This window comes from Coturnix japonica, chromosome 1, assembly GCF_054131305.1.
Source record: "Coturnix japonica strain WE chromosome 1, WE-NBRP24, whole genome shotgun sequence".
NCBI lineage: Eukaryota > Metazoa > Chordata > Aves > Galliformes > Phasianidae > Coturnix > Coturnix japonica.
In genome coordinates, this window is record NC_140663.1 from 109,211,561 (window position 1) to 109,223,802 (window position 12,242).

Genomic DNA, 12,242 nt, shown 5'->3' on the forward strand with positions numbered 1-12,242 from the left:
GAAGCTGCAGGCCTGCAGGGCACTGCTTTGAGCAGCACAACACACATAGGCTCATTCCTGACCTGCAGCTGTAAGCTGACTGCAAACACACCTTTAGCCAAGGTTGATAATGCAGTTGCAGTTGCAAGCCCCAGAAGGCATTTACTTGGGTCTTGTTTAACCTCGATCTGTATGATCTTCATTCACACGCATCACCAGCAAGGAGTCAGCAAGTTTGATAACATAACACAAACCAACACAGTAAAGAGATAAGCATATCACCTGCGTGTTATCACAGCAGTCAGATGTTTTGGCAATTCAGACAACCCTATTCTTGCCAGAACCAGTCAAGATGAGCCACGGGGTCAAGAGGCACCAATTCCCCCACTGTGCTTAAACACACTTCCTTCTAGCTAACTGCAGCCAGTCCCAGATCATAGAAGCAGGCACCTGCTTCATTAAAACACAGCCTGAGCATCCCTAGTATACCAAACAACAAAGATATACATTACAAATAATACTGAATTATATACAACCAAGCACTCACAAAATATTCACTAATGAGCTTTTCAATCAGCACCTACTCCAAGGTATCTTCCTACAGCAGACACCTGAGAGCATTTCTTACTGGTTAAGAAGCACATCACTAATCTGTAAGTTGTAGCACAGCCAGTAGAGTTAACAGCACCTTCTTGCATTGTAAGGGATGCTTCAGCCAGGACAAGTCCATCTGTTTAGCTTAACCTGTGAAGCAGTTAGTGCCCCCACCACATCCTGTTTAAGAAAACAACAAACCCTCAGAACTAAAACACGTACACAGCTCCTCTTTCTGTTCATGTTTTATCTGCATTAGGTACAATTCCACAGCAAAACACGGACCAAAGAATACAGAGAAATTTCATAAGTCAAATCTAATACACACAGCACCAGTTAAGGTATCATAGTATCATAGTATCACAGTCTCGTGCGGTGTCCCTCAAGGGTCTGTCTTGGGACCGGTGCTCTTTAACATCTTTATTAATGACATCGATGAGGGAATGGAGTGCACCCTCAGCAAGTTTGCTGATGACACCAAGCTGAGTGGTGCAGTCGTTACGGTGGAGGGAACAGATGCCATTCAGAGGGACCTTGACAGGCTGGAAAGCTGGGCTCGGGTGAACCTAATGAGGTTCAACACGGCAAAGTGCAAGGTTTTGCACTTGGGCCGGAAGAACCCCAGGCACCTGTACAGGCTGGGAGGAGTTGTCCTTGAGAGCAGCTCGGCAGAAAAAGACCTAGGGGTCCTGATAGATGAGAAACTTAACATGAGCCAGCAGTGCGCTCTGGCAGCCCGGAAAGCAAATGGGATCCTGGGCTCTATCAGGAGAGGGGTGGTCAGCAGGGATAGGGAGGTGATCGTCCCTCTCTACTCTGCTCTTGTGAGGCCCCATCTGGAGTACTCTTCGAAAGGGCTGATAATAGCAGGACTAGGGGAAATGGTTTTAAGTTGAAGGAGGGAAGATTTAGGTTGGATGTTAGGGGAAAGTTCTTTACTAGAAGAGTGGTTAGGCCCTGGAACAGGCTGCCCAGTGAGGTTGTGGATGCCCCGTCCTTGGAGGTGTTCAAGGCCAGGTTGGACGGGGCCCTGGGCAACCTGATCTAGTAAAGGTGTATGTTTGGTGGCCCTGCCAGGCAGGGGGATTGGAACTACATGATCCTTGAGGTCCCTTCCAACCCGGGTAATTCTGTGATTCTGTGATCTGTGACCTTAGAGACCATCGAGTCTCCACGGAATTTGAGCCTCCTGTGTAGCAGAGCGGCACTTCTACCACTTGCGCCACAGGGGGATTCGAACCCGGGCCCCGGTGTTGCAAAGCGGCACTTCTACCACTGCACCACTGGGGCACACAAGGTATGTGAAAGAAAAGACCAGCAAAGAACTTACTTTCGGTACACTGGCCACATCCAATAACATTTCAGACACCAAGTGCTGCAGCTCTGATTTTTGTGTGCATTCCCACTGCTGACAGACTTAGATTTCTCACTTCCTCCCCCATGTGCAATTTCAGAACTGAGCTGCAGACCCTTTGGACAGGAACAAAGCCACTGCCAGAGGGCCTAAAAAAGGAAGCTCAGCCTGTAAGAGGTCATACTCCGCTCTTTCCATCTCCACAAAAACACTTGTTCTGTTTTTCTCCACATGTACACACAGTCACTTACCCTTTTCCTTAGAAACTCAAGTGCTGCTTTACCTGCACTACAGCCCTGGAGTTCCTAGAGTGAATTCACACAACAGTTTTATAAGAACTTCTTTCATTAAGTGTACGAGCTCAAATTATCCCTTGCTTTCCCTCATACCAGCACACATCTACGTCCTGCACTGAGTTTTGACAGCACATCTGTGCAGCTGCGAATGGTGTAATTCCTCCAACAATCCCAAACAGTACCACATTTCAAGTTAATTTTTTTCCAATGAGCTTTTACTTTTTCAAGGCAGCTTTCTGAATGGATAACCAAGTTTGAATGGAGTCTCAAACCCCAAATTCCTTGCTTCTGATGAACTAACCAATCAATAAGATAGGAATGCCAACAGCCCAGAAGTCAGAAGCATGACTAAAACCTCCACCACCCCAATTAAAGAAGGAAAACGAACCACTCCTTCTTCACAAATAAGGGTTTCATTAAAACACTCCTCTTATATTTTAGGGTAAGGAACACCACACTGCCTGCACAAGTTGCCCACTTATCAGCTCAAGGAGCCACAGTTAGGCAAGATACTACTTTAAACACCTCATAAGGAGGCCATCACAAAGTCAGGCTGCATTACTCAAAGATTCAGACCTACTACCAAACAGCCTATTAAAAACTCACGAAGATTCATAATTAGAAATGCTTTTATTAAGACAGGAAAAAAAAAAAAAGGCCCTTGTCTTCTGACTCTTCTACTAGTTTTGTATTACATTAATAGATATTAGTAGTTTTCTTTCACCTTTTCAGGAAACTGGCAAGCTTAAGTTCACTTGACCCAAGCAACCCCATTCCCAAGGCACTGCTCTTTCTTCTCCTGCACTTCCCCCACTCCCATATGAAACTGACAAGATAAATATCACATTCTCCTGTTTTAAACTTCCCCACAACCATGTTTTTATTACTGGTATCACTCAAAAATCCCAAACAACTATCAATCTTATGCTAAAAAAAAAAAAACAAAAACGAGTCTCTACTACATTAACTATTCACTCAAGATATTACACAGAATCACAGAATGACCCGGGTTGGAAGGGACCTCAAGGATCATGTAGTTCCAACCCCCCTGCCTGGCAGGGCCAGGATAGTTACTTACCAAGATACTTACTGAACATATACTTTTATTCTGAAGAATGAATACTGTATGTGCTACTACCCAATATCTGGAGAAAACTTAACTGCCTGAAGAAGATTTTGTAAAGGGTTTTAGCATATAACAAACAAAGAGGCCAACAGAGATCACCATCAGAACCTATACCGTCTTGCAGCATGAGCAGCTACTAACAGAGTAAGTGAACAGGGACACTACAGCTAGATCAGGGTGCTCAGAGCCCCTTCCAGCTCCTCCCTGAGTGCCTCCAGGATAGGGGCATCCACTACTTCTCTAAGCAACCAGTGCCCCACCATCCTAATTCTAAAAAACCTCTTATATCCAGCCTATATCTCACATTTTAGTCATCTCACCATAGATCTTGCTAAAGAGTCTGTCCCCCTCCTTCTTAGAGTCCCCCTTTAGATACTGAAAGGCCACTGTTGGTTCTCCCCAGCCCTTTCTCTTGTCCAGGCTGAACAGCCCCAGCTCCCTCAGCCTGTCCTTGTACAGGAGATGTTCCATCCCTTGGATCATTTCTGTGGCCCTCCTCTGAATGTGCCCTAACAGGTCCATGTCTCTCCTGTACCAAGGACCCCACATCTGGGCACAGTATTCCAGGTGAGGCTACATAGCCTGCTGGCTATGCTTCTTCTGATGCAACCCAGGATAGAGTTAGTAAGGGCACATCGCTAACTCACATCCAGCAGTACCACCAAGTCCTTTTTGGCATGGCTGTGTAAGCATTCACATATGATAAAATCCTACCTGAAATCCTACACAGAGCAGCAAACTGCAGATCCTCTCACTGGCATCCAACCACAGACTCCCCTCCTTTATTCCCTCAGGGCCCTCAAAAGACTGAGCATTAAAACAAGTTGCACACAACTGAGCAAACAAGGAAAAATTCCAGAAAAGTGCCCATACCATAGAAGGACTATCCTTTACAGTCATGTTCAAACTTGATAATGGATATTAACATTACCAAGAGAGCATTCCTTTCAGGAATAAGGGACTACTGACTAGACGGGGGGGTCCACATAACTTACACAGAAAACAGTAATCAGTTGGTGATCTATGATTCAGCATTAAAGTTTAACTCCTTTAACACCACTAAGTTTACCTTCATCAGTCTTTCTTTATAGACAATTCTCTATGCCCTTGGCCACAAGCAATAGATAAAAGCATCACATGAGCACAGGACAGTTAACTTCAGAGCTATTACAGGTGAAGTTCTTCACTTCTCACTTAAGGTGTCTACCATGCTTAAACAAGTATAAGAAAGGAAAAAAAAGATTCTTCCCTCCCTTGGGCCATGCAGCAATTCTTCTGCAGTCAATCCATCTTCCACTCCCACTCAGGTAGATCCATCTTAACTGGAGAAAGACACTTCAAAGATAAATGGAAATGGAGGAGAAAGCATTGCCTGTTTTCAGACAAGCTAAAGTACACACTGTGATAGTGGTCTTAAGATTGCAGCTTTCATATCATAGAGCAGGGAAGTTCCCCTCCAGCTTATTTTCCATACATCTAGTCCCGCTCCTCCCCCCCATCATTCCTGACTGTCATGCCAGCACTGATGCTACTCACTGAAGTTCAGGAAACCAAAAAGGCAAAGAGGTCACTGAGTCAAGGGCAGGAGGGAAGGAGAGCAGGAGGCTTCACAAAAGTGGGTTTTAGAGCTACTTAGCTTCTTGGTTTTGTCAAGATCAAGCAAGGGCAAGATGCAAGGCCAACAGCTGGGCTATGCACTGTGTCTTTTTCAGTGTCAGGTCACTATCACTGCACTATAAAACCTCACTGTGATACAGTCTGGAAGACTTTAGCCATGAAATACATCACAGCATTCTAAAACTAACTGCTCTGATAACAACGCCATTAGGATCTCCCCCTTCCCTGCTCTTGGCTCCCAGTATCTCACTGAAGCACAAACGCTACAAAGCCACTAAGGGCACAGCTCACAACAAAGCCCTTGAGATGAGGAAATCTCCCTCCTCCCTCAAGACACCGATGCATCCCTCGTGTAGATGTGCATAGCTACCCTCGCTCCCGCCTCCCTGCAGGAATTAAGAAGAAGGACCGCGTGCAGTGCAGTGCGGCAGGCCCGGATTTACACTCATAGCTCAGGCACCCATCTCAGCTCTCCCCCACGTTTCACCCATTTTGGCCGGAGAAAAACGTGGTGGCTCCCCTCCGTTTGTCGGCTCGAACGTGCCCTCTACAGATAGCTCCGGAAAGCCCGAGAACTCACTCAAACACCATTTCGGTACCAATTCCTTCGCAAGAGAGGCCCGCTTCGCCTTGCCACCCCCACCTCCCACCAGCGGGCCCTATGCGGAACGAGCGGGCGGCCCGGGGGCACCTGCGCCGCACGCGGCCCGACCGCAGGCCCGTGGGCCGCGAGAAGGCCGCGCTAAGCGCGACTCATGGGCCGCTACGAGGTAAGGCCGCAGGGTGCCCGCACAGGCCCGAGCCCCCCATGGGCGTGGGGAAGGCTATGGCGCAAGGAAAGGCCCCGCCGCGCCGTTACCTGTGGCGCCGAGCATGAAGTCCAGGGTGCTGTGCCGCGCTGCTGCCATAGTGAGGTAGAGCCCTGTGCCATGCCTGGAGGAGGCGGCAGCGGAGCGGAGAGTGCGGCGGGCAGCCTATATGTGCGCGGGGCTGCGGCGGCGCCGCGGGGGTGGGAGCGTGTCGGGCCGGGCGGGGCCGCAATGGCGGCGGGGCGGGGCTGAGATGGCGGAGCGGCGGTTGGAGACCCCTCGGTTCAGAGGATGGGACGGGGGTTGGTTAAGGGGGAGGGAGGACGGCGAGATGGCGGCCGCGGGTAGAGAACGGAGCCGGGGGTGGGGTGGAAGGCGGGAGATGGCGGTGGAAGGTGTTCCCTCCGGCGGCTCCCGCCCGCACTGTGCGGCTGGGGGAAAATAAACAAGAATTAACCCCCGTTTCCTTTAAGTATTCGGTCTCCTGCAACGAAATTCCTGGACGGTCTCCTAGCGCCAGGGCCGTGGAGCAGCTTCCCCAGCGCTGAGGCCACGAAGCTGCTTGTTCCCCCTCCCCTTACCGAGCAGAGAGGTTGCTGCCTTCCTATGGCTTCGTTGGCGCTGGAGAATCTTTAAGACCTTTTATTTAAAGTCTTTTTAATGAAGGATAACTAGAATTGCTTGCGGAAGCCACAAATGATAGGAGCCATATGTAGTTACAAACCCAGAAACATCCCGCCCAGAAGCAGTTAGCAATAAGGATCAATGATTAATGTTGTCAGGCACTGCAAACGTTACAGCGCTTGGCTCCTTTATTGAAGGAATCTGCAGGCATGAGATCTGATGCGAACGATAGGACGGTATCAGTGATTTCATGGCATTCTGCAGCTTAAAGAATACAAAGTTTTACAAGAAATAAAAAGGCTGCACAAGGAATTGCTATTCCATACCCTAATGTATCACAATCACTGTTTCTCTAAGCTGCAATAGCATATTTGCGAGCTTTCGTTGCCCACAGTTTCAATGCTGCAGTTCCACAGGTTGGGAGTAAAGCAAAAACATTCCCTGAAAACGTGTATCAAAAGAGGCAGAGATGTCTGCAGGTTTGCAGTAGTTTCATTTTTGTCAGCTGCTGTCGATTTGGCTCTGCCAATCCATGAGAAAACCACGGATTAAAGAAAAAAATGAGCCCAAGTATGGAGCTCTGTAAATTCCAGTTAAATATATTTGATCCAGTCTTCTGTGTTACAGGGGACTGCATAGTCCTGATTCCCCAGATGCGTTTTTCACCAAGAACTGTGCTTTTTCTTAGTGCCGTGAACCTCAGAAAACTAGCAAAAAAGCAACTCAGTACTTCCTTGCCACCTTCTCTGGTCTCTCTACTCATTTCAGGCATGAAGCTACCACAGGACAGCCAGTAATATTCCCGTATTTTATGATCTCTGATGTTTCTCGCCTTTGTTTGCAGCAATGGCAGTTGTTTCAGTTATTTCTGTACTTGGACTTCAACGCAACAAGGAAATAACCAATGCCTTTTGTTTAGCTGAAGCAATTACATTATCTTTCCGTTGTGGAATAGTCAGAAGAAAGTAATGGTGATGTTGTCACCTAAGTATACCTTCAAGTATTTGCTCATACGTGCCAGGAGCCTAACTCAATTATGCCCTTACATACACATGAACAACTTCACAGGGTTTACAGGGGAAATAATAGAGCAGTTCTTTTCCTGGCATTAATTTTGCTATTTAAGGCCCATCGCTGTAGACTAGCACTGGAAGATGGGTGGAGCATTATCTTTTTAATTAAACTCGCTACAGAAAAAAAGAAACGGAACAAACAATCATCTCACCCTATTCTTTTTTATATGGTTGGGAGTTTTATAGATCAGCACTGGACTTCATCTGAAGATCTGGAAAGGCTGAATTAATTATTTCAGAGAACAATATCAAATCTTTCTTGGACTTCAGTGTAAATGATGACGATGGTAATTAGATATAAATAGTTTTCACGGCTGCTCATTAAGTTAAAGATGGGTGGAGATGGGAAAGCTGATAAAACAGCACGAACAAATTCAGAAAAGGAATATGGGTGGAAAAGAAAAGGTTCACCTTAGAAATATTTATATAGCCATAGAAAAGCATTCAGCAAGAGGGAGACGTCTGCAGTATTGACCTGTAGGAGTGAAAGCGGACAGTATATTATATGTGGTCTTACAGAGCAGAAACATCAGAGAGCCCACAGATGCCTCCAAGTGATGGATCCCATCACTGAAGAAGAACCTAACAGATTTTTCTCTTCTGTTCCTTTGGCATGACTACTCTTTGCCACTACTTAACTAGGTCATGCCTGGGATATTTTGGGGAATCTTCCTACTAGAAAATTACACTCAAGGGGAATTTAAAGAAGAGCAATTAAAATAATTAAAGAGATTGAGGGATTGATTTACGAGGCATGATCAAAAGAGCTGGAATATTAAAACAGGTTTCACCAATACTGTGGAGTTTGGATGACATCACAGTGTTAAGATTAGCACAGGATATATGAAAAGTTTATTCAGTATAGGATTGCATGCACATTTTGAAACCAGTTTAGACTGCTAAAGTGGATGCAATAGGTAAAAAAAAAAATAAAAACACTTTTGTGCACCTGTATTTGCCCAGTTATGGAATGCTTTGTTCTGAAATGTAGCGACAGAGGCCCTACTCTCTACTGGCAGATTTGACAGATTAGATAAAATACACAGGCTGAAGGGAACAATTTCATACAGAGGGTGGTGACGCACTGGAACAGGTTGCCCAAAGACGCTGTGGATGCCCCATCCCTGGAGACATTCAAGGCCAGGCTGGATGTGGCTCTGGGCAGTCTGGTCTGGTGGTTGGCGACTTTGCACATAGAAGGGGGGTTGAAACAACATGATCATTGTGGTCCTTTTCAACCCAAGCCATTCAATGATTCTATGAAAAAGTCAGGATAAAGGCCTCTAATTGCATGCAACAACCTGCAGTAGAGGTGTGTTGTAGTTTGTATCACCTATTTTTCCGTACACGTCCATAGTCAGCTGAAATACCAAACATAATTATATTTTTAATCACAGACTCGCAGTTCATCTTCTCTGACTGCATCCATCTTGACTGGATGTTAATGCTAATTGATCTGTAAATATCTTACCTACAGGTGCCACAGCCTGAAATTCACTTCAGGAACTGAAGTTGAAAACAACATATTCCTCACAGACAGCAAAGAAATATCTTATAGGAAGACCTTTATCCTTGTGTTATTCTAGATAACACAGAAGATTTGTTAGCACTCTTTTAGGACCACCTGTAGGACCTGTAGGACCACAGTGTCATCACCTGTGAATAAAGTAGTCATCTTGTGATTGTAAATGAAGCCTCGAAGACAAACATGCTTGTTTTATATATGCATACACACAGAATCTTTCACATCTGATTCTTCATATTCAAAACATTGTTAATTTATGCTAAACAGAGGCATTTGTGCAGTACAATTAAACTAACAGCACGATGTGGTAACAGCCTATGCTGAAGTGACTGTTAGATGATAATAACAAAATGGGAAAAGCAGGTGCTAGAAACAAACGAGGCTTAGAGTTTAATGCAAACTCCTGGAAGTTGTTTCATCGCCTTCAGTGTTTATGTATCATATTGGGTTGATTTTTACCCCAGAATGTTAATAACAAAACCACAAAGAGAAACAAACCAACAAAAACCACTACAACCAAAACTCTAATTCTTTAGTGTTTGCTTGTAATTGACAGAGGTTGCAGCAAATCTGCAGGAGAGGGAAGATAGAAACTAGACAGATACTTCCTTTCAGAAAGGCATAATAGGGAAAAAAGGGTCTTGTAAGTGTCCGACTTAGAAAATAATTTGAGCTAAGGATGTGGTACACCATAATTTTGACCACGGATGAAGTTCATCTCTTAGCAAAACAGTGTATCTTATAAAGACACATTGATGGCTAACAAAACTAGAACTTAGTAGTCTAATTATTTTACTTCTTTAATTCCTACTTCTGCTTCTGTGTCTGAGCACGTTACTGTTTACTAAAACAAAATTTATCTCCCTTTTCTTGGATGCTCACAATCAAATATGTAGACTTGCTAAGGCATTGCTCTAAGCTTTAAAGGAAAAAAAGAGGCAGGAAACTGTCTCAAATTAAATTCTAGCTACTGCAGAGTCTACATCTTATTGGAAACCATTAAATGAAGAAATCTAACTTGAAAAACAAGTGTTTAGCAGTGAAACACATTCAAAGTGATTACAGGGATGAGTGAAGATTTAATTTTTTTTTATTTTTGAGGTCTGCAAACAAGGACTCTGGAGAGCCAAATTATATCACAGGATATAAGGCACCTCACGGAACAACAGAACAATTTCAGGAAGTTTTAGGAAACTCAGATAAGAGATAATTGCTGAAGTAAATGCTACCATAAATTATAGCAGCTATTATACTTTGCTTTTTGAGAGCCCTCTCCTGGATATAGGCCAGAGTGCTGTATTTGAACCCTTATGATGGGATTTCCTTTGAACCAAACAGGTAAGCGATCTTCTGGAGAGAGATTGCTTACCTGCTTACTGTGAAAATGAGACTTGAGGTCCAATGGCCCCAAATTCCTGATTGTTCTGTACACCTCCTCCTTTGGGAACACACTGCTTTTGGTAGCACATTCACCAACCAAGTTCCAAGCCTGACATACTCACAGATTCTTGTGATAACACCAAGAAACACCCATGGAAACCACTGAGAGACCATTCCTTACCTTCACATCTTTGCCAATATCCTTGCTGGTGTGTCCTACCTCAGCCCAGGGTTGTGCTTCTCACCCACATATCCTGGTTTTGTGTTTTTAGTTGTTGGTTGTTTTTTTTTTTCCTAACTCCCAAAATGTACGGGCCTTTCCACGTTTCTCTACAGATATTTGACCACGGAACAAAATTCCCCAAAATCCCAACTAATATCTGCTCCCTCCCCAAAGCAAATGCAGAAAAAAGATTAGATGAATATTGATTTGTGAATCTCAGCATAATTTTGTCCCTGAACCCATCACATGGCAGGGCAAAATGGGGTTAAGCTTTTCCTTAACATCTTGGTCATCTCTCAGAACTGCTATATCCTGTAAGCAGTGCCTTTTGTTGTTTGAAAATAGCCCCTGAGAGAAACCTTTTTATAACTTCCATCAGATGATATCCCCCACTCCTTCTGAGTCCACAGTCATCATCTGATCCCATGGTCTGGTCATCAAGTGATCCCAATCCCACATCAGATGATCATTATCTGAGACAGCAAAAAAAGGGCTTTCTTGGCTTGTCCACTTTCTTTCTCCTGCCTGTCACATAGTTCATATACAGCTCTTCAGATATCAGGAGAGCTTGCAAGTGCTAATCCTTTATGACCTAAATTATGACATTTGATAGCTGCATCAGCTAGTTAAAATATCCTCTCCCAGCTATTGACCTGCATACACAGCTACAGGACAGGACCCGTGGTCCAAAGGCAAAAGGAACATAACAGAAGAAATATATATATTAATTGTTCTGTTCTTCTTCTGTTCCAGTTTGTATTTCCTAATAATTACAAAACGAGTAATGCTGTTTTCCCAACCCAGCCAAGTCACATCTTGTCTACCATCTATGATTTCTTTTCATTTCCCATGTTATGCAGGTGGTTTCAGTGACATGCTATCCTTTGGACAGCAAAGAACAAACCCCTCTGAGTAGGCAAACTTGCTATCTTTTATCATTGACTCAGTATCCAGTAGACAGCAGTCTCCATCATTTTCATCTAGATTAACAGTTACAGCTGAAATAAGGTAAAAGTGAAATCAGATCAATGAAATCTTAAAAAATAAGAAAGAAAGAAAGAAAGAAAGAAAGAAAGAAAGAAAGAAAGAAAGAAAGAAAGAAAGAAAGAAAGAAAGAAAGAAAGAAAGAAAGAAAGGAGAGCAAGATTTTTGACAGCTTTTATTCCTTTAAAAACTGTGTAAATAAGGGGCAAACATGCATAGGTTGGTAATTTGTAACCCAAGCTTTGCATAACATGGAGGAAATACTATTCTTTCTGATCAAAATGTTTATAAGGAAGGAAGTCCTGCACAGAGAAGAATGGATGGCAAATTGATTAAAATAGGAATTATTAGTTCATCCACAGTTAGCATAAAGAGGTGGTAAAAGTGCATGAAAACAAAAGTAGTGTAAGAAAAACAAACAGTGGAAAAGATTTTCCACCTGCAACAGAGACCAGTAATACTTGGTTTACCTTATATATGTGCTATGAAATACTGTTTCTTGTAAAGTTGTTCTCTTTTCTGAGCGATGATCCCTCAATGTACAGTCTGAGAAGTGCTGGTAAATAATAATTTACCAGTGGTCTTTTTTGTCTTTTGTGTGTTATGTTCTGGACTCCTTATTTTTAAGGCTGTTGCCATCAAAGCCAAAGACATTTTT

General features: G+C 43.9%; 1 protein-coding gene and 1 long non-coding RNA gene across 3 annotated transcripts in view; one reads left to right on the forward strand and one right to left on the reverse strand.

Annotated features, from left to right (window-relative positions):
- SMS (spermine synthase) overlaps nt 1–5,963 on the reverse strand; it is a 45,926-nt gene extending 39,963 nt beyond the window's left edge. The window contains exon 1 of the mRNA XM_085549962.1: nt 5,826–5,963. Within this exon, the coding sequence (XP_085406088.1) occupies nt 5,826–5,874 (49 nt within the window). The 5' untranslated portion in view covers nt 5,875–5,963. The remainder of the gene's footprint in view (nt 1–5,825) is intronic.
- LOC107324956 (uncharacterized) overlaps nt 5,455–12,242 on the forward strand; it is a 34,048-nt gene continuing 27,260 nt past the window's right edge. The window contains exon 1 of one of the 2 annotated variants that reach the window (XR_001559588.3): nt 5,455–5,736. This is a non-coding gene — a long non-coding RNA (uncharacterized LOC107324956). The remainder of the gene's footprint in view (nt 5,737–12,242) is intronic. The other variant, XR_014946986.1, reaches the window with a different exon arrangement.